This window comes from Trichoderma atroviride, chromosome 4 (genome assembly GCF_020647795.1).
Source record: "Trichoderma atroviride chromosome 4, complete sequence".
NCBI lineage: Eukaryota > Fungi > Ascomycota > Sordariomycetes > Hypocreales > Hypocreaceae > Trichoderma > Trichoderma atroviride.
In genome coordinates this window covers 1,668,954-1,692,204 of record NC_089403.1, presented here as the reverse complement: position 1 = coordinate 1,692,204, position 23,251 = coordinate 1,668,954, and the positions used below count along the sequence as shown (strand labels likewise).

The 23,251-nt window shown below is 50.8% G+C and overlaps 8 protein-coding genes across 8 annotated transcripts; 4 read left to right on the top strand and 4 right to left on the bottom strand.

Moving 5' to 3' along the window:
* Positions 1–283: 283 nt before the first annotated feature.
* Positions 284–1,753, bottom strand: TrAtP1_007860 (60S ribosomal protein uL29). Its single transcript, XM_014092673.2, has 4 exons — positions 1,600–1,753; positions 1,208–1,347; positions 875–1,100; positions 284–762 (listed from the first exon to the last, which is right to left on the bottom strand). The coding sequence occupies exons 1-4, from the start codon at positions 1,600–1,602 to the stop codon at positions 757–759; spliced, it is 375 nt and encodes a 124-aa protein (XP_013948148.1). The 5' UTR covers positions 1,603–1,753; the 3' UTR covers positions 284–756.
* A 255-nt stretch (positions 1,754–2,008) lies between these two features.
* TrAtP1_007859 (uncharacterized protein) lies at positions 2,009–2,820 on the top strand (the record flags this gene model as incomplete). Its single annotated transcript, XM_014092672.2, has 3 exons — positions 2,009–2,077; positions 2,147–2,260; positions 2,317–2,820. The coding sequence occupies 3 exons, from the start codon at positions 2,009–2,011 to the stop codon at positions 2,818–2,820; spliced, it is 687 nt and encodes a 228-aa protein (XP_013948147.1).
* A 178-nt stretch (positions 2,821–2,998) lies between these two features.
* On the bottom strand, positions 2,999–4,171 carry TrAtP1_007858 (uncharacterized protein; the record flags this gene model as incomplete). The annotated part of the gene is made up of 2 exons (XM_014092671.2): positions 2,999–3,680; positions 3,768–4,171. The coding sequence occupies 2 exons, from the start codon at positions 4,169–4,171 to the stop codon at positions 2,999–3,001; spliced, it is 1,086 nt and encodes a 361-aa protein (XP_013948146.2).
* A 319-nt stretch (positions 4,172–4,490) lies between these two features.
* Positions 4,491–6,481, top strand: TrAtP1_007857 (uncharacterized protein). Its single transcript, XM_014092669.2, has 2 exons — positions 4,491–4,861; positions 4,941–6,481. Exons 1-2 carry the CDS (start codon positions 4,684–4,686, stop codon positions 6,251–6,253), a joined length of 1,491 nt encoding a protein of 496 aa, XP_013948144.1. The 5' UTR covers positions 4,491–4,683; the 3' UTR covers positions 6,254–6,481.
* A 1,597-nt stretch (positions 6,482–8,078) lies between these two features.
* Positions 8,079–8,831, bottom strand: TrAtP1_007856 (uncharacterized protein; the record flags this gene model as incomplete). The annotated part of the gene is made up of 2 exons (XM_066113688.1): positions 8,079–8,525; positions 8,586–8,831. 2 exons carry the CDS (start codon positions 8,829–8,831, stop codon positions 8,079–8,081), a joined length of 693 nt encoding a protein of 230 aa, XP_065969775.1.
* A 5,366-nt stretch (positions 8,832–14,197) lies between these two features.
* On the top strand, positions 14,198–16,898 carry TrAtP1_007855 (uncharacterized protein; the record flags this gene model as incomplete). Its single annotated transcript, XM_014092668.2, has 8 exons — positions 14,198–14,469; positions 14,564–15,432; positions 15,492–15,500; positions 15,563–15,700; positions 15,755–15,782; positions 15,836–16,014; positions 16,067–16,570; positions 16,630–16,898. 8 exons carry the CDS (start codon positions 14,198–14,200, stop codon positions 16,896–16,898), a joined length of 2,268 nt encoding a protein of 755 aa, XP_013948143.2.
* A 321-nt stretch (positions 16,899–17,219) lies between these two features.
* Positions 17,220–18,797, bottom strand: TrAtP1_007854 (60S ribosomal protein eL6). The gene is made up of 3 exons (XM_014092667.2): positions 18,575–18,797; positions 17,869–18,204; positions 17,220–17,755 (listed from the first exon to the last, which is right to left on the bottom strand). Exons 1-3 carry the CDS (start codon positions 18,686–18,688, stop codon positions 17,603–17,605), a joined length of 603 nt encoding a protein of 200 aa, XP_013948142.1. The 5' UTR covers positions 18,689–18,797; the 3' UTR covers positions 17,220–17,602.
* Positions 18,798–19,156: 359 nt separating this feature from the next.
* Positions 19,157–21,529, top strand: TrAtP1_007853 (uncharacterized protein; the record flags this gene model as incomplete). The annotated part of the gene is made up of 1 exon (XM_014092666.2): positions 19,157–21,529. One exon carries the CDS (start codon positions 19,157–19,159, stop codon positions 21,527–21,529), a length of 2,373 nt encoding a protein of 790 aa, XP_013948141.1.
* Between the last annotated feature and the right edge of the window lie 1,722 nt (positions 21,530–23,251).

Sequence of the window (23,251 nt, the reverse complement as noted above, 5' to 3'; positions counted from 1 at the left end):
ATTGCTGGCTAATAGCTCTTCACTCTGCTGTATGGAAGTAATAGTGAGAAAATAGTCGTTTGGCCGTATATAGAGCTTACTGGAGTTTCTTTTTCATGTTACCGCCGCCCTTCGATGGGTGCGTGGTTTTTTTTTTTCTCTGGTGCTAATAACTGTTTCTGGCATAAAAATAGAATGAATGTGATCCATTCTGTATATCGATAATAGAATATTGCAGTCGTATTGGTAGGAATAGCCAAGTTGGCTGTGACTTCTGTTAGTTCCTGTCTGACTACCATCTTGAGTCCAAAATTGTTGGGAGTAAGAATATTTCAAGTCGTTAGAAGATCACTCAGCAGCAGTATCAGGAACTTCACACAAGACAAAGTATTGCCGTGGTTTCATATAGCCTTAGGCAAACAGAGAATCATATTTTGGTATCATCACCGGCACCAAGACACATGTTCATCGAAATCAGTCCAATTAGAGCCTGAACACCGCTTGTGCCTCAAGTTTTTCTTTTCTTTTTTGTTGATCGTGACCTCATTTTTTTTTTCGTTGGTATAGACTGCTGTCCTAGCAAGCCCATCCAGGACGCCTTTCCGTCCCAGACCGAGGCCCAGCCCGGGAAATAAAGTACAAGTCAGACCGGATTCCCCCTGAGCCAATGCGATGCAATTCAAACCCTTTTTGTGTTCAAGTGGAAAAAAGCATGCTGCGCCCAATGCCCCATTCTACCCCGACGACCATTCGTAATCCAAAGCATAATTAAAACATTTAAGCCTATAGTTCATCGTAAGTTAGCAATCGATTTGCCAGAAGAAATTTCCCCTCCTTTCGTTCCAAATGGATATCCACCCATATTGAAACAAAACTCTCTTCAAGATTGTCGTACCTTGATGGCGAACTTGCGCTGGGGGAAGTGAGTGTTGCGCTTCTTGGTCTTCTCCAGAACACGGGCCTTGTCCTCAGGTGATAACCGGCGGCGGATGGCACGGGTCTGCTTGGGGCGGAGGTCGAGAGGCAGGTACTTGCTCTTCTTGTAGAAAAGACGGAGCTGGTTGCGCTGGGTGGCGTTGGTGACGGTCAAGACACGAGCGATAGACTTGCGCAGGTCGTGGCTGTAATTGAGAGAAAAAAAAAAAACGTTAGCCTCAACAATTTCTTCCTTGGTTCGACTGTCGACTATTGAAACAGCGAAAAAAAAGGGGGGTAGATTCCTCCTTACATCTTGTTCAGCTTGGAGCCGGAAGAGGCAACCTTCTGGATGCGGAGCTGGCCGAGTTCAGCCTTGAGCTCGCCGAGCTGCTTGGCCAACTCCTCCTTGTTCTTGCCCCAAAGCTGGGAAGCCTTGACTTTTCCCGTCGACTAACACATGATAATCAGCACCCTGCTTTCCGACGCATTGTATGGAAATAAAAAATTGCGAGCGATTATGACGGATTGACGAATGAGGAGGGGTGTTTCGACGACTTCGTATGTGACATCTCGGAACGACAGCGCATAAAATTCGAGATCGAAGGGACAAGCCGTCGTCCAGCAAGAGGGGAGACGTGTATTCTTTTTTGTGATCTAAAGAGGGTATCTTCATCGTTCAGAGCAACGACCGTATGTACTCACCATCTTGAGAGTCTGTGATGTGATTTGCGAGAGTTGGGTAGTAAAAGTTTGCCTCGACCGTGACCCGTCCGTATGTCGCGATGGTTCGTAACTCTCCAAAAAGAATTTAGTCGAGGGTTTGCCGAGTCGGTGAAAAATTGCCCTAGGGTTTGGCTGAGCGTGCACCAGATTGAAAGACTTTGTAATTTTTCATTGGCCAGCTATTTATGGGTCGAAAGTGGGTAGCGAGAGGCGCTCACGTGCGAGGTCCCGTGCTTTTCACGTAATCGCCAACGGTAGGCGGTGAGTAATTCTGCCGCCGGCTCTGGAAGCGGATTCGGGCGTCGGCCTATCCCCGTATCTCAGCGCATGTTCCCATAATCGTCATCAGACACTCCCTTAATACAACTTGCCGCCTGCACCGACAAATATGGCCACATCATCAGGAAATGCTGGCTGGGCCCAGCTACGCCAACAGGCACGATCATTAGAGAATCAGGTAAGAGTTTAGCCAGCATGGAACGATTGTTGGATAAGCTCCTTTACTGACTGAGACTGGCCCTTTTAGACGGAGAGCTTGTTTCATACCTACTCCCAATTCTCTGCTGCTGCGAATATTCCGGCCAAACCAACACCGGAAGAGCGTGATGTAGAAGCAAAGCTAGAGGAGGTGCTAGATAAGGTTTGTTTTCGCGAATCGCTAAATGTCAGTTCTATGCGAGCTAACATTGGCTGCAGCGCGACAACGTCATTGGCCAGCTCGCTCGACTCCTCGATTCGGAAGCGTCACTCAACACATCGGCGCTCAAACAGAACAACTTATCCCTGCTCCGAGAGAAGCTCTCATCTCACCGACGCGACCTCACCCGGCTCAGATCCACAGTTCAGCAAGCTCGCAACCGTGCCAATCTTTTGACCAACGTCCAATCTGACATTGACGAGTATCGGGCGAACAACCCAGAAGCTGCCGAGGCTGATTATATGCTGGACGAACGCAATCGCATCGACCGAAGCCACGATGTGACAGACAGCGTCCTTAGCCAAGCATATGCCATTAATGACAGCTTCGGTGTGCAGAGGGAGACTCTGGCGAACATCAATCGAAGGATCACCATGGCGGCGAGCAAGGTACCGGGCATCAACTCAATAATTGGGCGCATAACATCGAGGAAGAGGAGAGATGGGATCATCATGGGGACATTTATCGCGCTGTGCTTCATCGTCTTTTTCTGGTTGAGATGAAAAGGGGAACCATAATAATATTCACCGGTTCCGCATATATCATTGGCGTTAAAGGGGGGTATCAGCGGTTTTTGTCTATTTTTGTCTATTTGTACAACATGGCAGGATCCATAGCACTACTTCTTGCTCTTCATCCAACTATACAGGCACAGAAACTTGAAGAAGAGATGCCGAATTTCTACAACACACTCTTGGCTGTTTCCAGATGCGGCTTACCGGGCAGTTTCTCTCTCGCTGCAGCGGGTAGCAATGCTTCCTTCTTGATATCATCCACCAGCTTTAGCAGGCCTTTATTCAGACCCTCCAATTCGTCTGGGTGGCTAGTTCCGCTGCCCGCCCAGCGTATTCTGCAGTGGTGATCGACAAGATATGTGTAGCCAACCTTGCTGTTAAGGAGGCCTATTGATTCGCGGATCTCGTCTGTGATGCCTCTTCGCACGAGAAAATACTTGTCCCAGTCTCTCTCCGGAAATCTTCTGCGCAGCGACCCCATAAACAACTTGACAAGGAAAGCCTTGCCAGAGTTATCTTCGTAGTTGATCCTCACGATCTGTGCCTCACCACCACTGCGTTCGATCGCTTCGTGGAGCTGCGGATTGGCCTCCTTTGATATAAAGCTTTCGACCTGTCGCTCTGCCCACTGGCTGCTGAAGATGGATACGACAGATGCTCTGCCGGAGAGAAGCGGGGTGGTGTCGCGGGGGTTTACATCTTTCTTGAGGATTGTTTGGCCATAGAGGTTGGGGAAGAAGAGAGAGAGTTCGGCTTTGAAGAGACGGGGCGGGGAGATGAAGGACTTGCCCTCGTGGTATTGCAGGTTGCCCCAATCGCGGAAATACGGTCTTGATATTTTGGCAGTCCTGTATTTGAGCAACATCTCCTTTATTAGCAAATCGGTCTTACTAAAGTATTTCGAGGTGTAGTTCGGCTATGGAAATGCTTCTTACAGCTCCTTGCGTCTCGCCAGATGCTTGTCATAGTTGACAAAGTCCTCTTTGCGCTGTTGCAGCGAGCGACTATCAAGGCCGGTATTCTCGCCCGGTAAGGGAGGCAGCGCCATGCCAATTGGTCGAGGCAGTGGCTTCGGCGTAAACCCTCCTTCTACTCGCTTTCCGTAGCTTCGAGGCGCATCGATCGGTGCTCCGGCGACGGTGGCCTTGGGGTCCATGGAGGCGCCCGACGCGGGCTTCTCTGCCTTTGCGGCCCTCACTGCACTTGCGGTAAATGTGCGACGCCATTGGCAGCGGGCGCACGGCGACGACGAAGCAGCAGCAGCAGCAGCATATCTCCTGCTCGAGAGGAGAAGGCCACTGAGTGCCAACTCCAGCGTCCGTGATGACGATGATGGCATGGCTTGCGGCGCGCCGGGGGAGTTTTAATGTTCACGGGCGGCTCTCTTGGCTGGGTGCCCCGGAAAAAAAATTTGGGCTTTCGCAGGGCCATTTGGATGGGCTCCATTCTTTTTACGGCCCCGGAAGGACGCACGGCTCCGGGGTTCGCATCGGCAGCGCTAAAAAGCTGCGCTCAAATGGCCGAAGCGCTGCTAGCTGTGAAAGCAGCTTAGCGCCTTGCTGCTGCCAAAGAGCCTGGGAAGCGAATTCCAAACCGCATAAGCACCCCAGGATTTCGGCTATCCGCGGGGCAGCTACAAATCCAGCTTCAACCGCAATGCCGACTGAAGCCACGCTTGGCCTTGGAGAAATCCCCGGGTCTAGAGTCGGCGAAGTGCTTTTTATTTTAAATCAAAATTGACGACTTCTCCCCAATCCTCCTCTCACTCCTTTTCTTGATCTGCAGCTCCGGTTGTGCCGTTCAATTGAATCGAGACCAGGACCCCCTCAATTCTTCTCTCTAGACAAAATCATGTTTCTCCAGCGAGGATCGAGAGTGCTGCGGCGGCAGTGGGGGGCTTCCAAGGCCATGGGCAAGATGGCCATGGGAAGAGGGAACACAGCGCCTGCGGCTGCTTCCCCGCGGTGGTTCTCAGAATCGAGGAGGCTGTATGCCGTGAAGCCGGTGCTGTTGGCTGATATCGGCGAAGGTGAGAGCTTCTTTGGCAAAGATGGTGCGAAAAACATGTCAATGGGCCAATGGTGCTAACGAATACTTTGAATTAAAAGGCATTGTCGAGTGTGAGGTTATCCAGTGGTTCGTCGAGCCCGGCGCGCACGTCGAGGAATTCTCTCCCCTTTGCGAGGTCCAGAGCGACAAGGCGTCTGTGGAAATCACAAGCCGCTTCTCCGGCGTCGTCAAGAAGCTATACTACGAGACGGGCGAGATGGCCAAGGTGGGGAAGCCGTTTGTCGACATCGACATTGAGGGAGGCGCTGAGGACGCCGGAGCTCCGCAGGCGGCTGAGTCGAGCAAGGACGTTTCAGCATCAGCTCCCGAGTCGTCAAGGCCAGAGCTAACTGTAGCTGATATGCCGGCACCGGGTGGCAGCCAAGAGCCCAAGCCGAAGGGCAAGGCGGCAGGACTGGCGACCCCTGCGGTCCGGCATCTGTCCAAGGAGCTGAAGATTGACATTTTGGATATTGACGGCACGGGCAAGGACGGCAGGGTCTTGAAGGAGGACATCTACAAGTTTGTACAGCAGAGGGATGCCAGCGCCAGCGCGCCGGCTTCTTCACAATCTGCATCCACACTGCCGCAACAGCCATTTGGCCTGGAGCCGCTACCACACGGCCAGCCTACCGTGCAGACGGAAACAAGAGTCCAGCTCACAAACACCCAGCAGCAAATGTTCAAGACCATGACGCGGTCACTAAACATCCCCCACTTCCTCTACTCCGACGAGGTCGACTTCACAGACCTCGTCAACCTCCGCTCTCGCCTCAACAAGGTCCTCGCCCAGACCCCCACGGCCCCCGGCCAGGCCAACAAGCTCTCCTACCTCCCCTTCATCATCAAGGCCGTGTCCATGGCCCTCTACCAGTTCCCCATCCTCAACTCGCGCGTCGAGATCGATCCCGCCACCAACAAGCCCTCCGTCATCATGCGCTCCCAGCACAACATCGGCGTGGCCATGGACACCCCCCAGGGCCTGCTCGTCCCCGTCATCAAGGACGTTGGCTCGCAAAACATCCTCTCCATCGCCACGGAGCTCGTACGCCTGCAGAACCTCGCCGTCCAGGGCAAGCTCACGCCAAACGACTTCTCAGGCGGCACCATCACCGTGTCCAACATTGGCAACATTGGCGGCACGTACCTCAGCCCCGTCATTGTCGAGCGCGAGGTGGCCATCCTGGGCATCGGCCGCATGCGCGCCATGCCGGCTTTTGACGAAAACGACAACGTGGTCAAGAAGCACATCACCAACTTTTCGTGGAGCGCCGATCACCGCGTGGTGGACGGGGCCACCATGGCTCGCGCCGCAGAGGTGATTCGCCGCATTGTCGAAGAGCCAGACGTCATGGTTATGCATCTTAGGTAAACCATACATGTGAATCTGAAATAAGAAATGAATGATATACATAGAGAGAGAGAGGGACGTGTAAAGATTTTAGATTATGTTACGATACATGCTGAGACCTGGTTATGGGCTTTCTATTATTCCTGTTAGAGTATCTTTTCTTAGATGTGCTCTTTTTCGTTTCTGGTATCTAGGTATTTACTAAACTTGAATGTAAAAAAAAAATATGAAATTCAGACTTATGCTTTATTCCTATGTTATACACCCATCAACAAAAGTGAGAATGATGCAGCATCTCATCTCTTACACCCAAATGTACTCTTCACAACCAGTACATATATACATGTACAATCTTATGCACACGCCCATCCCCTCCAAAAACCCTCACATGTTCGCAGCAAGCAAAACAGCATACATGTCCCCAAAGACGCAACATGACGCCATAACCCTTCTTCCTTCTTCCCTTCCCCTCAATAAAGAAGAGCCAAAAACCCACATCCGCATCCCGCTATCCGAAAAAAATATGCAACCTCTAGCAAAAAAAGTCTCAGCCTAACCCACACATAACGCATATAAGACAAGACAATATACATTAGCGTAAGTTTCAAACTTACAAAAGTACAATTGCATAAAAATAATATTGATTAATTGGCGGAAGGAAAAAAGAAAAAAAAAAAAAAAAAAAAAAAGGTTCTCACCTGACGCCAACATCCCATGACCATTCTGCACCTCTGCGTTGTTCACCGAAGAATAGGAAGGTAATTTAAAATGAATAGCGGCTGAACACCTAATTCCTCCGTATGCGTTGGCGCGACCATGTCTCATGACAATGACCGTGACGGTGATGCTAGTGGCAATGCCCAACGCCCAAGATGACAAAAAAAGGAGAACGAGAGGCACGCACACCATGAACCACTGTATAATCTGTAATCTGTAATCTGTAATCTGCATTAGTGGCGGGCCGTATAAGTGAGAAATGACGAAAAGGATTCCCTCCCCGGTTTGGGAATTCTTTCTTATGCAGTGCGTCTCCAAAAGGAAAAAAAAGCAAAAGGCTGTGGATGTGTCAGGAATCCCTCTCTTCCTTTCTGGATCCCTTCTTGCTTACTCTGTTTAGTAAAGAGTTACATTTTTCAAAGAGCTGGGGTTCGGAAACAGGGAATCATGCAGTCAGAGCGCGCGTTGTTGGCAAGATTGTTGATATAATACAGATTTTTCATTCATTTATTGCGTATGCCTATTATATAACTTCCCGTTCGCGATCATGATATCCAACTGCCAAGCATGTAGGCATTCCCTTTCTCCACTCCTTTGCCCGCAAAAGAGAAACAACACACCAGAGTCCACTTGCAACGGGGGACTGCGAAATGACCTGCTTGTGCGACCCAGCCGCTCGATGCCTGTCAGATGCTAGCAGAGTGAATTTCATGCCCAACCGTTTGTTCCAACCACTGCCCTTGCATCCCTGTTGCCTGCTGACCGAGCTGTTGTTAGTTCCCGGGCTCGTGTCGAGTCCCAACTCCACATCCAAGTGCACCAATAGATAGATCCCTGCGCCAATCAATTTGAAAAAAAGGAAAAGGAAAAAAAAAAGCAAAAAAAAGAAATGATGCAAAGTTGGCGCCATTGCTGGCCCGTTCCTCCAGAATTCCGTAGCTGAAAAAAAAGATCTAGATCGAAAAAGAAAAAACAAGTGTCATGAATACCCCATTGTCGCATATCCGCAGAAAAAGAAAAGTGACGACAATTTTTTTGTAGATGCCCGGACGCTGAGACCATGCGGCAGCCTCTATACCCGAAGTAAACGAAAAAAAGACGAAAAGAGAAAGTGGTCCAAGCAAACGCTCTATTGGTTATCGTTGTCGGCTCTGCCCATCGTCTCAATGACCCTGGCAAGAGCGTCTTCCTTGACCTCGCCCAGGGTCCGGCTGACATCGATGGAGATGACGTCCGTCTCGTTTTTGGTAGGTCGTTCGAGAACCTCGAACTGGCTGTGCACCATGTTTGCTCCCATGTAGTGGCCCTGGCGCTGGGCGACGCGCTGAAGAAGCAGCTCCTCGGAGGCATCGAGGTAGATGAAGTGGATAAGCAGGTGGTGATCGTAATAGGCGGCCACGCGGATGACATCCCGGTACTTGCGCTTCAGGGCCGAGCAGGTCAGGACAACGCCGGTCTGGCCCTCGTTGATCTGACGCATTGACTCATCGCGGAGAGACGTCAGCCAGTCCCAGCGGTCAGAGTCGGTCAGAGGAACTCCATTGCTCATCTTTTCGATGTTTGCTGCGGAGTGGAACTGCGAGCATCGTCAGCATGATTGTCAGCGTCGCACAAGGGGAAGATACGGCCAGCATACCGAGTCGCCTTCAATGTAGGGCATGTCAAGAGCGTTTGCCAGATATTCTGCAACACTGGACTTGCCACATCCAGCTGGGCCGGTCACCAGCCAGATGTGCGTGTGAGTGCCGGCCTGTCCGGCGGCGGTTGCCGAGTGCGACTCCGTGTTGTGAGATGTGCCGTTGGTGACGGTCTGGATGTCGAGGGCAGCTGCAGAGGGTGGCTTTTGGCCAGGGACAGCACATGCGGTATCGAAGGACATCATCTTGTGGGAGGAGAGAAGAGAATTCGAGGTTGCTGAAGAAAGGTGGTGGATATGGTTGTCTAATTGCAAAAGAGGAATGCAATGTTCGAGAGAGGCTTGGGCCGATGTTGTAGTTTATAGATAGAGTTTGGGTCACCACGCACAAACAAGAAGCCTGGCCGGTTGTGGATGTTGTGGATGCTTGTGAAAAGCTGGAGTAGCGCAGCCTCTTTTGAGTCTAGAAGGAGATGAAGGTTGCTTGAAGCAGATCGATCAATGCAGATGACGTCAAAGAGGAACGAGTAGAGCAACACCGTTTTGCGGAGCACGACGAGGAAGGCGCGAGGAGGAGAGGGAAAGAACAAAAGCTTGACAAGGAGAGCTTCAAATAAGGTTGGCGATGAGGAGGAGAGAGGCAACCTTTTAATAGCAAGCCGCCACCTACTCCCGCCGCTCCGTATGGATGGATCCGGGTGTGCCCAGGCAATCTCATACAACAAGGTAGCCCCTTGGTGCTGAGAGAGTCAGTGGTGAGTCCGATTATATGGGGAACGGGGACCGGCATTCTCGACGGCTACGGTACAGGTACAGGTACATGCACATCAGCTACGACGGGCCAGACACCCTCACCATGGAAGGGAAGATAGATTGCGGGCTGGGGTGGGAGCGGAGCACAGGAGCCTAAACCAAAGCGCCGGTTTTTCCTTTTAAATTGGGCTGTGCCGCTGCCGTGTGGGAGGGAAAAAACTATTGCCTGTAAGAAAAAAACCGAAAAAGACGAGATTCCCAACGGTGACACCAGGCTGGGGTCACTCCATCGAGTCTAGCTGGTTGCCGGTCCTGGTAGTGGTACTTGGCCTCGAGCCCACAGCGCCGGGGGCTCCCCGTTGCATGTCCACGCCCCTCCCTGGCGCCCCTTTGCTTTTTCTTCCATTTCTTCTTCCTTTTTTCTAAAGGCGGCCATGGGGCTGCCCCCTGTCAAGCCAGTCATGCGAGCAGGTCAGAGATCAGGGGCCTGGACGAGAGTGGGCTGTGCCGAAGGTCGGGATGACGTCGATACGCTGTAGGAAGGTGTAGGTACCTATCGCGAGCAAGAGCTGCTGCTTGTGTGATACCTTGGGCAGCAAAAGACTCGGACAAGACAGAAGGAGAGACAAAAGATTACAGCACCGGTGAATCCAAATTCAATCCAATGCAATGATAAGGGGGGGCACGTGCCAATGTAGCCAATTAAAACTCAATACGGTGCTGCAACGGCGAGACATGCCCCCTTTGGTCACAGCTGGGGACCAAGCCGGCTGAAAACTCGCTGCAAGGAGGGCTTGAAAATGAGGTAGGGAGAAAGGCAAACTGAAAAAAAAAAAGCAAACAGGCTCCACTGGGCTTCGGCGCCAAAGGCATTGGGAAAACGAGCAAAGCACGCCAAAACAAATTAGACCGTCGGCTATTGCCCTCTGATATGGGCCACGTTGCGGAGACTGAGACTTGTCCATGCGGCGGCTTGGAGGGTACAGAGTACGGGCTGTGCTGCTCCTCTGTCACGCATCAAGTAGTAGCGAGTACTGCCAAGCGCTAGAAAAGCTACCCGGTGCCTGTGCCTTTGCCATGTGCATCAGTGGCTTCGAGGGGCGCTAGCAGCTCCAGTTCAATAGCCGTCTCCCCCGGTCGGTGAATGAAAGAGAGCGCTGGTTATGGCCGTCCGGGGAAGCATCAGAAGCCGCCTCAACTTTCAAGTAGCTCCAGCCGCAAGGCATCTCCTCAACCGTCCTTTCGCATTCTCACTGAATCAATAGCCTATGCCATACATCTTTGCCTCTGGTTGCAGCTCCTAGCTGCCGCTGGACAATAGGATAGAGTTTCACTGTATTGCATGGTGACTTTACCGGTAGGTACATCATGCCGCCAGATAGGTTGCCGATCCATTTGCGCCTTGCTGCGTGGCGGCATGCGGGCTGAGATGATGTGCGGTAGCAGTACATTACGCGGGATGATAGCATCTCGTGCCAATCGCGGCTCTGGACAAACCCTGCTGCGTGATGTGCGGCATGAAGTGATCCTGGCCTGGGCTGAACGGCAGGCTCTGGCGCCCTTGTCTGCGGCACCGCCCTCGACAGCGTTTCCTGGTCACACCGACTCAAACAAGACACGGCAGTGGCTCTGTGCAACTCTGCACTCTCGCTTGCTCTGAGCCGATGATGCCACCCACCGGATGAGCGTCGTAGGATCTGCCTGCTTGGCCAGAGTAGGAATACTCTGCATATGAGACAGATGAGGTTGAGGTAGGGCAGATACTGTAGCAGGCTGGCACAAGGTGTAGGTGCATGTACAAGTAGTGCTACCGCTACGGGCTAGCACTGGCGGTACCTACGGCCAGTAACGCGATAGAGCACGTCGGATGCATGCACCTACACTGCCGACTTGTCCTAGGCTGCACTTGCACCGTGGTCGGTATCGGCAGAGTTCCAGAATGCCGGGTCGAGGCAGCAGTACTTGGGATAAGCACGCAAATAGTACATGTACATTACGTGGGATACATGCGACTGCTGAGGTTGGTGGAACGATGCAAGCTTTGAGTCAGTACCGGACAGCAGCAATCCTAGAGGAACACATGAATACCACCTAGCGGGTGCGAGTAAAGATGACAGTCACAGTAACAACGTTTCCGATATACAGGTTTGTCAGGCAGCAGGGGGGGGGGAATGCAATAACGTCTACTATAAACGTGCTCCGTAAGAAAAGTAGCAAGCAGATGCTGGTAAGAAGAAAAACATTATTGGCCATGTGACTCCCGATAGTGTGCTTGCAGCAACCGGGTAGAGCCACAAAATCTCCGGACCGCTCCCCAGTGGACAGTAAACACCAAGGAATGAAGAAAAAAAAAGCACCAGACAAGAAGAAAGGAAAAAGTGTTGGGGTCCGGCCTACTGAACCCGCGGAAGCCAGCAGGCACTCCCGCCGAGTCCGCTGTTTCTGCTGTGATGAAGCAACTCGGGGAAGACGCCCAGCTGCATCCGGCACCCCATTTAAAAAGCGAGTCAAGTGGCCCTTAGCCTAGACCCGGTCTCAAAACGTTTCGATGCATCTCAGCCCCATTGCATTGGATGCGAGAAGGGGAATCCGCCGAATTTGGCCCGCCTAGCTTTTACTCTCTCTCTTTGTCGCGCTGTGTCTCTGTCCGTCTTCCTAAGAAAAAAAAAAAGCCACTTTTTGGAGGGGGATAGAACGTGGGGGTCACGAACCTCTCCAGCTGACGTGCAAAATGTGTACAAAAAAACGGGGCAAGGTGAGCTGTACGAGATCAAGGTGGGTGATACGAATGTCGACTTTTCTTTTTGTTACGAGAAATGGCTAGGCCGAAAAGGACGTCAATGTTCAATTCCCGGACCGAGTTGCTTCACGGCTGTTTGACCTTTGGGAGGGGCGTCGATACGAAAGAAGCGCGCGCCCTCACACTAAAGAGGTGCAGAACGGAGCTTTATTAGGCACATGTGCACGATGCAAAGCAGCCGTACATCAGCCGTTGGGCAGCTCTGCTTTCACGACCAGACCGAAACGGGAGTGTGTCTGCTTATTCCGCGGGGAGGAGCTAGAGAAAAAAAAAAGTTTGAAAGACATCATCTTTTTGGGTGGGCGAGCTGGTGATTCATAACTAAAGTAGCAGTACTATTGCTATATCTTCTTTAATCCATCCTTTGAGCATTATGTGCCCCCTGTAGGGCGTTGTCAATGCCTCTCCGGAAAATTGAGCTCCACCAGTCGGGTTACGCTAGGCTGTTACTGTAGAAGCATGATCAGGGGCTGAGAGCAATATGCAATAGAGCTCAACTCCGTTTGCCCAGTCTTGCTCTGTAAGTATAGCTTCAATGCCAAGCAGCCTTGTGTGACACCGGCACCTTTCTCCCGCGCTTACGGTCTTTGTTGGCGAATAGCTTCGATTACAGCTACATGGCTTTTAGGCGCTTTCCTAACAACTACCCGCTAGCATGGCAGCTATGAGCTAGACACGGGGAACTCTTCGAAACTGCCGTCAACCCCAATCCAACAGTTGGAATGACATCCAGGGCAATTAACAACATTGCGATATGCCGCTAGCAGTTTCACATACAAGGAAACAAAATAAAAGTGAGTTTGAGAGGGGAACAGTCGTGCGAGGGAAACCGTGCCGTCGGAATTATCAGCCATCAGCAGGTTTCAGATAGAGTTGTCGACAAGTTTCCGACGTGTAAACCGATTGCCGTGGCTGATTGGAGAGCTGCAGCAAATTGAAAGGTCGCCTTACCCACACGACCACACCTACGGCTTCGGGCCAGTGTCCAATGTCCATTGGCTCATGCCATGCCTACTCTGTATATATCATGCAAGCTTGCGTACGGAATTTGCCACCGGCGAACCCTCTTATTTTCTCTTTTCTTCTCTCCTTTTCTCTGCATGCTTGGTGCCATCCCCCTGGGTTTGCTTGCGAGAATTATCTCGCAACGTTGCAGATATGCCCACCCAGCTCTCACTTAATGTCGATGCCTGTTTCTTCAATGTGGAAGGGGCTTGGCAACCAGGGTTCTGCAGTCTTACTTGCAAGAGCAAGAGAATCAGACGATTGGGTGTTCAATGGCAATAATGACGCTGGCAGAATTTCCTTCCCTTGCTCCGAGTTCCAGTGCGTAAATCAGTCGATTCGAATCCCTTGAACCTAGTGTGCTCCTTGCATTGGTATAGATGCAGCCGTCACGCCCAGTCTTGAAACCCTGAAAACTTGACCATCAACCGACTGAATAGTCTTTGTAGTAGAAGCATATATATGCATCATATAGGCAGGTAGGCACCAATAGCAATATTGAAACCACTTGACCAGAATCCGTCAAAAGTCCCCCTCTCTTTGTGTCAAAGCCGCGATTACCCCGCCATGCCACCCTCCAAGAGACGGGCCACTGAGCCGATCAGGTACCCCGCCTGTGGCGCAGGCACAATGCCCTGTACCCTGGAGCTTAGCAGCTTGGTTTACAGGGCATTGGAATCAGAAGACTGAGTGCTCGGACATTGGCAGATGCAAATACACTCGGGTATCTTTTAAGCTATAGCTTCTGCATGCATCTGCCCATCGTAGGTACGCTAGAAATGTTAGCTCAGCAAGAGAACGCACATCTCACATCTCATGTGCTAGTTTCCGTCTCCTAAGCAGTTCTTAGTGGGACAGCCTTGCGTAACCACCCGCCAAGCCACAGTGCTTACAGGCGGTCTCGCTGGACACTGGCCCTAGCTGCTTTAGGCAGTTTTTGTGTGGCTTCACTGAAAGAACTTTTGGCACACGCTGCGTGCCGCCAGCAACCGCCGTACCGTAGACGAGAAACCTTGGCCGTCTTAAGCTCCAGCCACGCATGTGCGCTGGCCTGATGTCTTCACTTCTGCTGCCCCTCATCTCGCGCAGGTCGCCTTCATTAAGAGTCCATATCGCTGCTTTGAAACGCCCGCATCCCGTTCTCAAGCGCAATCTCTCGCCTCGCCTTTCACGATCCTGGTTTGCCTCATCAACAGCCAACATGAAGCCCGAGGAGCTCAAGCACTATCTGGCCGATCAGCCACCCACCGTCGTCCGCCTGGAGATTGAGAAGCATTTTTCCCTCCTTTCTGAGCAGCAGAAGCGTTATGCTCACTTTATCAGCAAGTACGTTGCATCTCCATCGTTTCTTCCGGCTTCCCTTGGCAGTGACGGTGCTGCAATTGTATAAAGCGTGTGCTTGATATTCACACCTCTCTAGGGCTGCCTTTGCTGGTTCCAGAATCGTCTTGCGTCAGCTTTCGCCCGAGTCAGAGCCCATCTATGACTTGATCATCACCCTTCACAAGTCGACCAATGGCGACTGGAATGCGTTGGCCAAGAAGGCCGGCGTTGAGGAGTCGGAATTGAACCTCTTCCTGGAGTATACCGGCATGTTCCTCGGCAACATGGGCAACTATAAGAGCTTCGGAGACGCCAAGTTCATCCCCAGATGCACTGAGAAGACCGTTGCTGCTTTGGCCGCTACATCTCCCGAGGCTCAGAAATTCTATGAGGCTACCAAGGGTGCCATCTTCAGCCACGAAGATCCCGCTTCTATGCACCTCGGATTCCTAGATGCTGGCCACATGACAACCTACTATCCTGACTCAAAGGGCATCACCAAGCCCGAGATTGAGGCTGTCTCAGCCTGGATGGAGGAGAAGAGACTGCTGCCTGAGAACACCAGACTGCGAAAGACCGCTGATGGTTTCGACATTCTCATAGCTTCCGCTGTTACTAGTGTCCCCGCCGAAGGAGGCGATGTTGGAAAAGAGACGAAATTCGCCGTTGAGAGTGGTCCTCTCAAGGGCAAGACCATTAGCTTGGTCTACGGTGATTACGCTGATGAGATGAAGAACATCACTGCCAACATCAAGCAGGCTGCGGCCAACGCGGAGAATGACAACCAGAAGAACATGCACTTGGCCTACGCCAAATCTTTCGAGACTGGTTCTTTGGAGGCATTCAAGGACAGCCAGCGCTTCTGGATCAAGGACAAGGGCCCCAGCGTTGAGTGCAACATTGGCTTCATCGAGACGTATCGTGACCCTGCCGGTGTTCGTGGAGAATGGGAGGGTTTCGCTTCCAGTGGGTATACCCGTATTTTACCATGTATCATTTATGCCATTTGCTAACATAACTTTTAGTGGTTAACCGTGCGTATCTGATCACATGTACCAGCTAATATTCGATATGGCCGGCTAACAATCGCTAACAGAGGAGCGAACCCGTGCTTTTGGCGAACTCGTTGAGGCCTCGCCTTCCCTCATCCCCTTACTTCCTTGGGATAAAGAGTTCGAAAAGGACAAGTTTCTCTCTCCCGACTTTACATCACTGGAAGTGATGACTTTTGCAAGTCAGTGATATCAAGCATGGGCCATGTGTATATAAGAGCTGACAATTTCTCCAGACTCCGGCATCCCTGCCGGTATCAACATGTAAGCACAGTATCTTTTTCAAGTGACCGTTTCTGTCTATTAACAAGGTTTAGTCCCAACTACGATGATATCCGACAAACTGAAGGTTTCAAGAACGTCTCTCTTGGAAATGTGCTCAGTGCCAAGGCCCCTAATGAAAAGATTCCCTTCATCCGCCCTGAAGATCTGGAAGTGTACCAGGCAAACCGCGATGCCGCTTTCGAGGTCCAAGTTGGACTTCACGAACTTACGGGTGAGTGTTACTTCAGTTTCAACTTAGATATGCCTATTGACAATCTGTTCAGGTCACGGCTGTGGTAAGCTTTTGCAGGAGACTTCTTCTGGAGTCTACAACTTCGACAAGGAGAACCCCCCTGTTAGCCCCGTCGATAAAAAGCCCGTCACCACTTGGTACAAGCCTGGCCAGACCTGGGGCTCAGTCTTTGGACCCATCGCTGCCTCGTATGAGGAATGTCGTGCGGAGTTGGTTGCCATGTACCTCAGCTGCGAATTCCCCGTTCTCAAGATCTTCGGGTTTGGAGACGGATCTGAAGATATCAGCGGCCCTGCTGGAGATGTCCTCTACGCATCCTACCTCTCTATGGCTCGTGCCGGCCTTGCCTCTCTGGAGATGTGGGATCCCAAGAGCCAGAAATGGGGACAGGCACACAGCCAGGCCCGCTTCTCCATTCTCAAGTCTTTCCTCGAGGCCGGTGACGATTTCTGCAAACTGGACTACACCAAGGACGACCTTTCTGATTTGACCATCAAGCTGGACAGGTCCAAGATTCTGACGGCTGGCCGCAAGGGTAAGTTTTACATATGGCTCTCCATTTTGAACAAGTGACTGAACTCGCCTTTCTTATAGCCGTTGCCGATTACCTTCAAAAGCTTCACGTTTACAAGTCAACCGCCGACGTCAAGACTGGATCCGAATTTTACCTCGATATGAGCAATGTTGGCCTTGACTTTTGGGGCACAAAGGTTCGCAACGTCGTTCTCGACAACAAGCAGCCCCGCAAGGTCTTTATCCAAGCCAACACTACCCTGGATACGACCACAGGTAATGTATCGATTAAGCACTATGATGCTACGCTTTTGGGAATGATTGAGAGTTGGTCCGACAGGAACTTGTAAAAAGGAGACAAGAAGAATTAAAATTTGCTGCTTAGAGTACTGGGGATAGAGCGATATGCATGCCTGTCTGGGAAATACAGATACCCTTGAAGAAAGCAAAGAGATGTATTGTATGGCTGTGACGGTCTAGTATTATAGCTGTAAATAAACATTTTACTCAAGAATGACCAAGATGGCATTTAAAGCAATTTCCAGCCGGGTTTATATGGTGTTGTAGCCACATTGATTTCAGATTTTACTGAGGATCTGCCGAGCTATTTAAAGCATGTGGAGCATATGATAACACACATCGGCAAATACACGTCAATTTACAGCACTTGTGCACAATATGGCCTTTGCAGGCGTATTTCTTTGTTCTTGGGATGTGTGGAATTAAAATTGAGTAAGCCAATACACTGTCATTTTGCCATTCACAGACTCTTTTTACCAGCAAAGCCCTGGGTAGAAGGGAAAAAAAAATCATTTATGCTCGTTGTTGTTTTTTTGACTGTAAAAACCTGATTACAGACGCCAAGATGTGACCGATGCCGTCGACTTCCAAATGCAATTGGCCAAATCAGCCCAATTTCGGAGACCCTTTTTCCGTTCTACAACCCGCATCTTGACCAACACACCCCAGTGTAAACTCCCCCCATCCCCCCAACAGCTGCCAGTTGATTTCCTTTTAATTATTCATGTTTCGTTTGAAAAAAGAAAAAAGAAATCTACCACGCCATCTCGTGGGGCTTGTCACCCTTCCGCAGGCTGAAGGTGCTGGCGAGGTAGCTGGCCAACAGATCCACCTTCTTGATGCTGGCAAGCAGAGCCTTGTCGACGGCCTTCTGGTCGGCAGCACGGCTGCTGTTGATCTCCTTCTTCTGTAATTGCGAATTTCCCGTTAGCAAATTCCATTCACACACGTACACACACATTATGAAATTTCGAATTTTCTGGTTTCGTGTGTATCTTTTTTTCTTGGGTTTGCACGTACCTGGGGCTTCTCTCCCTGCTTGAAGAAAGCCTCGGCGGAGGCCTTCTCCTTGGCCTTCTCAGCGGTGAAGTACTTGGGCTGAGAGATCTCCTCGATCTTGGCAGCGTCGAGGGCGGAGATGTCGACCTTGTATGAGGTGGCGATGACGTATCGGGAGTTGACTCTTCGCAGAGGAACACCGTTGATCTTGAAGGGGCCGGTGACGAGGAGAACACCCTGGTCGAGGTTCTTGAGGAGGACGACGCGCTTGCCACGGAAGCGGCCGGCGAGGAGGATCAGGACGGTACCGGGCTGGAGAGACTTTCGGGGAGCCCAAGATCGGACAGACTTGCGAACCTGTGATTTCCAACCGTATTAGCGCGACCTTTGTGTGTGTGATTTCCCCAGATGGGTCGGATCGTCGCAAAGGAATAGAAGAAAGGGGAAAGCCATCTGGTGCCGAGTCTGATCGCAATTGGGAGAAGTGGTGTAGTCGTTGCAGGATTTTGTATGTAGTTGTCGCCAGATAGATGATGATGTTCGAAAAATGACCAAGCGTCAAGTTTCCCAAGCGCTGCCAACCGCATATCCGGCAAATCCAGGTTGTTCCTCCCAATTCGAATCGCCACGTCCTTGCAAAGCAGACATCGGTACCAGAGGCTTTGTTTTCTTCCCTTTTCCCTTTCTTCTTCCTTCTTTATGACGATGCATCGGCAAACAAACTCACCTTCTTGGGCGCGCTGTCGTCGTCGGCGGGATACCACTTCTTGGCCTGGTCGGCGGAGGCGGGAACCTCCCGGGTCGACTTCCCGAACTGCTTGGTCGTGGGCTTGGCCGACATGTTGACTCTCTCGGGTGGTGTCTGGTATGGGGTGTGGAGAGGATGAGGAAGACTGCGTTCGTGATGCTCACCCGAACGGAAAATGTTGGATTTCTTTGTGAGCGCCGCTAGCGAGTTTGTGGGAAGCAAAATGTGAACCCTCAGAAGCTAAACCGCTTACGGCGGCGGTACGTACCAGCCATTCCCGCCTATCGGTGGGCATGGGGCTCAGCGCACGTGCTGATAAGATAGGCGCTAGCGCGCTGGACCGATGGCGGCCGAAGATGCTCGAAAGCGCTGTAGCTATCGCGAAGCTGCTATAAGATGGGCTGATGGGCCGTAGAAAGTGAAACTCAAAACGCCACTGGCTTTATTCTCTTATACTTTAAAATACGAGGGGATTCTCGTTTGCGCTCTTTTTTAATTTCTTTCTTAATATTTGCTAATTCATATTGCTTTCGCATTTTTACACTCATTTTATTCATCACAATGCAAGCTAGGCGACAGCTACTGTCCTCGGCCCAGCGCATTGCTGGAGCCTCTGGCAGAGCTTCAAGGTCAGCGCTTATACGGCCAGCTATTCGGCCTCTGCTCTCTGGAGCTTCATCACTACGTCTTCTCCCAACATTAACAGTAAGAACAATTGCCGGTGGGCGTCCTCAGCCCCCGGGAGGAACTCATAGAATGAATATGGGAGGTGAGCCGGAGAAGCCTGCGCTGGAACAATTCGGCATCGACTTGACTGCCAAGGCTCGTGATGGTAAGCTTGATCCGGTCATTGGACGAGATGCCGAGATTCAGCGTACAATTCAAATCCTCTCACGGCGGACTAAAAACAACCCGGTGCTTATCGGAAATGCTGGAACCGGCAAGACGGCGATCTTGGAGGGACTGGCACTGCGCATTGTTCGCGGAGATGTACCGGAAAGTGTGAAGAACAAAAGAGTGATCTCTCTGGACCTTGGCTCGTTGATTGCCGGTGCCAAGTTCCGGGGCGATTTCGAGGAGCGACTCAAGAAGGTATTGGACGAAGTTCAAAAAGCAGAAGGCCAGGTGATACTCTTCATCGACGAACTGCACACTCTTCTAGGACTGGGCAAAGCAGAAGGCTCCATTGATGCCTCCAACTTGCTCAAGCCAGCACTGGCTCGTGGCGAACTCCAATGCTGCGGTGCGACTACCCTTGCAGAGTACCGTGTTATTGAGAAGGATGTAGCGCTCGCAAGACGCTTCCAGCCCATCATTGTTAGTGAGCCGACCGTAGAAGACACCATCAGCATCTTGCGCGGTATCAAGGACAAGTATGAAGTACATCATGGTGTACGAATCACCGATGGTGCCTTGGTGGCCGCTGCTACCTTGTCCAATCGTTACATCACCGATCGATTCCTTCCAGACAAGGCCATTGATCTCATGGACGAGGCTGCCAGCCACTTGAAACTGCAGCACGAAAGCAAACCTGAAGACATCATGAGGCTGGACCATAAAATCATGACGATTCAGATCGAGCTGGAGAGTTTACGCAAGGAAAAGGATATTGCGAGCAAGGAGCGCAGGGAAAAGCTGGAAAACGATTTGAAGAAGCTTTATGACGAAATTTCGGCGCTCAATGCACGATGGGACAAGGAGAGATCCGAAATCGACTCGGTCAAGAAGGTGCAGGAGGAGCTTGACAAGGCCAGGTTTGAACTTGAACAAGCGCAGCGGGATGGCGACTTTGCTCGAGCCTCGGAGCTTCGATTCAGCGTCATTCCCGGTCTTGAGCAGAAGTTGCCGTCTGACAAAGAGGAGCAACAAGAGGATGCCAATGGAACGCTCATCCATGACTCGGTGACTGCCGATGACATTGGCAATGTCGTCTCTCGCATCACCGGCATTCCCGTGTCAAAACTCACCTCGGGCCACATTGAAAAATTGGTTCACATGGAAGATACTCTGCGGGAATCTGTCAAGGGACAAGAAGATGCCATCAAGGCCGTCTCCAATGCTGTGCGGCTCCAGCGCGCGGGTCTGAGCGGCGACAATCGCCCCCTGGCCTCGTTTTTCTTCCTGGGACCGACCGGCGTTGGCAAGACGGAGTTGTGCAAGAAGCTCGCCAATTTCCTCTTTTCGACTGAATCTGCAGTTGTTCGGTTCGACATGTCGGAGTTCCAGGAGAAGCACACCATCTCTCGACTTATCGGCGCTCCGTCCGGCTATGTTGGATATGACGATGCGGGACAGCTCACGGAGGCGGTCCGTCGCAAGCCGTATGCTGTTCTCCTCTTTGACGAGTTTGAAAAGGCGCATCGCGACATTTCCGCATTGCTTCTTCAAGTTCTCGATGAGGGTTATCTCACAGACGCCCAAGGCCACAAGGTCGACTTTAAAAACACCATTATCGTGCTTACATCCAACTTGGGAGCAGATATTCTTGTCGGCCAAGATCACTTACACCCGTACAAGGAGGATGCCAATGGCGACATTGATCCGTCAGTTCGCCAGGCCGTCATGGATGTCGTCTCGTCTGCCTATCCACCAGAGTTTCTGAACCGTATCGACTCCTTCATCATCTTTAAGCGGCTAGCGCAGAGCGCCATTCGCGAGATTGTTGATATCCGTCTCAAGGAGCTCCAGCAGCGTCTAGACGACCGACGAATTACTCTTTCTGTGCCAAACGAGGTCAAAGACTGGCTAGCCGAGCGCGGCTACGAACCAAAGTTTGGAGCTCGGCCATTGAATAGGCTGATCACCAACGAGATTAGCAATGGGCTTGCCGATAAGATTATCAGAGGCGAACTCAAGATGGGCCAATCAGCCGAGGTGAAGATACGAGATGACAAGGAAGGTCTTGAAGTTGTGCATACTCCGGAGGCTAGTTAAGTCTGTCTACGGTGAGGGAGAAGGAGAGAAGGCAATTTACGGCTGTTGTAAGTTTTGGTTAATGTAATGTTAGGACGCATATTGGGAGGCATCGGCGTTGGCTTTACGACTTTGCATGACGAAAAAGATTGTACTATACCAAAGGATGCACAGACTCCTCTCAGAAAATGTAAATTAATAGTTGATACCCACTTGGAATATATTTCATAAAAGCAGTGAAAGGAAACTCCATATATGGGATGTCGTAATCTATATTGCAACTATTGCTACTGCTCCTTTCAAGTGTGTGGTAGTTGATCTTTTCTATAAGTGGACTAACTACCCTATTGAGCTACAGCTAAGGTGTGGGAAATAAAGTTGAAGCGCTGGATAACTTTCCCACTTTTTTCAACAGCCTGGAAGTTTGGATCGTGAGTTTTCAGGCAATACAGTTGGTTTCCCTCTGGTAGGCTTTAATGCAAGCAACGGCATCGTTGTAGTTGTCTGGACCCTCCTTTAGGCCGTCCTTTAGGCCGTCCTTTAGGCCACAAGTGTTAATATGGTTGATCTTGATGTCTCGAATAACGGATTGCATATTGGGAGGTTACCTTCATTATGTTTGCGCATTGGAGTTTAGAAGCTTGGCAAGAATGTGAGAAGATTATAGCAAGAGGAAAAAAAAAAAGAAAAGAAATTAAAATTGGCCAGCCAGCGCCGGAGAAATGAGAGGATGTAAGCGGTGTAAAAATGAAATGGCAGTATGCGAGTATTCCAGTCAGGTGGCAGCTGATATTACAAGTATTACCAAGACTGTTCATTGCTGGCTAGCAGGTATAATTTACATTCTCTTTCTACCTATCGGCGTTCTTCCAACAAGCAAAGAGTATAAACTCAACGACCCCACGAGTCTCGGTGCTCCTAATCTCCCAGGAGTCTCATATCATACCGATTCTTCCAGGAATCTTTCTTTGGAGTTCCTTTGGTATAACCTAACTCTCATCGCAGCTGGCAGTAGCTCGAGGCTGCTAACTTTATTGCGATTCCCTCAAGCCTCCCCAGTGGCCAAATGAGCCGGTTGCCGACTGATATGCATCAGCCACTCTTCGAACTCTGCGCGCTGAGATGGTTAAGCAATTTCCGTTTTCTAGGAAATAGCTATGGCGTGAGTAAAGCCATCCGCCCTATCCCAGTTCCATGACTACCTAGCTGGCAACCATTCATTTATCAAATAACATTCCATACGGGGTTTTTTTTTTTTTTTTTTTTTTTGCGTCGTCAAACCAGATGGCGTTCAGCCAAAGAAATATTGACTAATCGCGCGCCTCCGTGAGCTCAAACAGCGCCGACCACTGGCGATACAATGTAAAGGCTCCGTATGCATTTCGACAACGAAAGACGTGCTCCTCTTGCTCCTCGTGTGCTAGAGTCTTCTACGTGATGGGCCACTTGTAGATTCTGGCAAAATGGTTCAAGATCAGTCTTCCTTACTTCAACGTTGAAAAAGACGAGTCTTGAACATAACAGAAAATTCAGCTTCTTTACTCTTCAGGGGCACATCAAATCTTTGCTTTTGAGCGTTGGCTAATGCTTTGTGGGCGAGCGTGCGATTGTAAAAATGTGAGAGAAACGGTGCTTGGTGAGGCCTCGTCAAATCACAGGCATGTCTAGTCAGGGCCCAAAGGCTTGACTCTCCTGGAACTAAGAGGTGGGAGCTGGCTACATGTGCTCATATATAGATCCAAG

Excerpts from the sequence above, each read along its gene's own strand:
- TrAtP1_007860 (XM_014092673.2), bottom strand. Across the intron at positions 1,101-1,207 it reads GGCTCCAAGCTGAACAAGAT|CCACGACCTGCGCAAGTCTA; the intron begins GTAAGGAGGAAT and ends TCTCAATTACAG.
- TrAtP1_007854 (XM_014092667.2), bottom strand. The coding sequence starts at position 18,688 with ATGTCGGCCAAGCCCACGACCAAGCAGTTCGGGAAGTCGACCCGGGAG. Across the intron at positions 18,205-18,574 it reads ACGACAGCGCGCCCAAGAAG|GTTCGCAAGTCTGTCCGATC; the intron begins GTGAGTTTGTTT and ends TGGAAATCACAG. Across the intron at positions 17,756-17,868 it reads AGCAGGGAGAGAAGCCCCAG|AAGAAGGAGATCAACAGCAG; the intron begins GTACGTGCAAAC and ends TCGCAATTACAG.
- TrAtP1_007857 (XM_014092669.2), top strand. The coding sequence starts at position 4,684 with ATGTTTCTCCAGCGAGGATCGAGAGTGCTGCGGCGGCAGTGGGGGGCT. Across the intron at positions 4,862-4,940 it reads GTTGGCTGATATCGGCGAAG|GCATTGTCGAGTGTGAGGTT; the intron begins GTGAGAGCTTCT and ends TTGAATTAAAAG.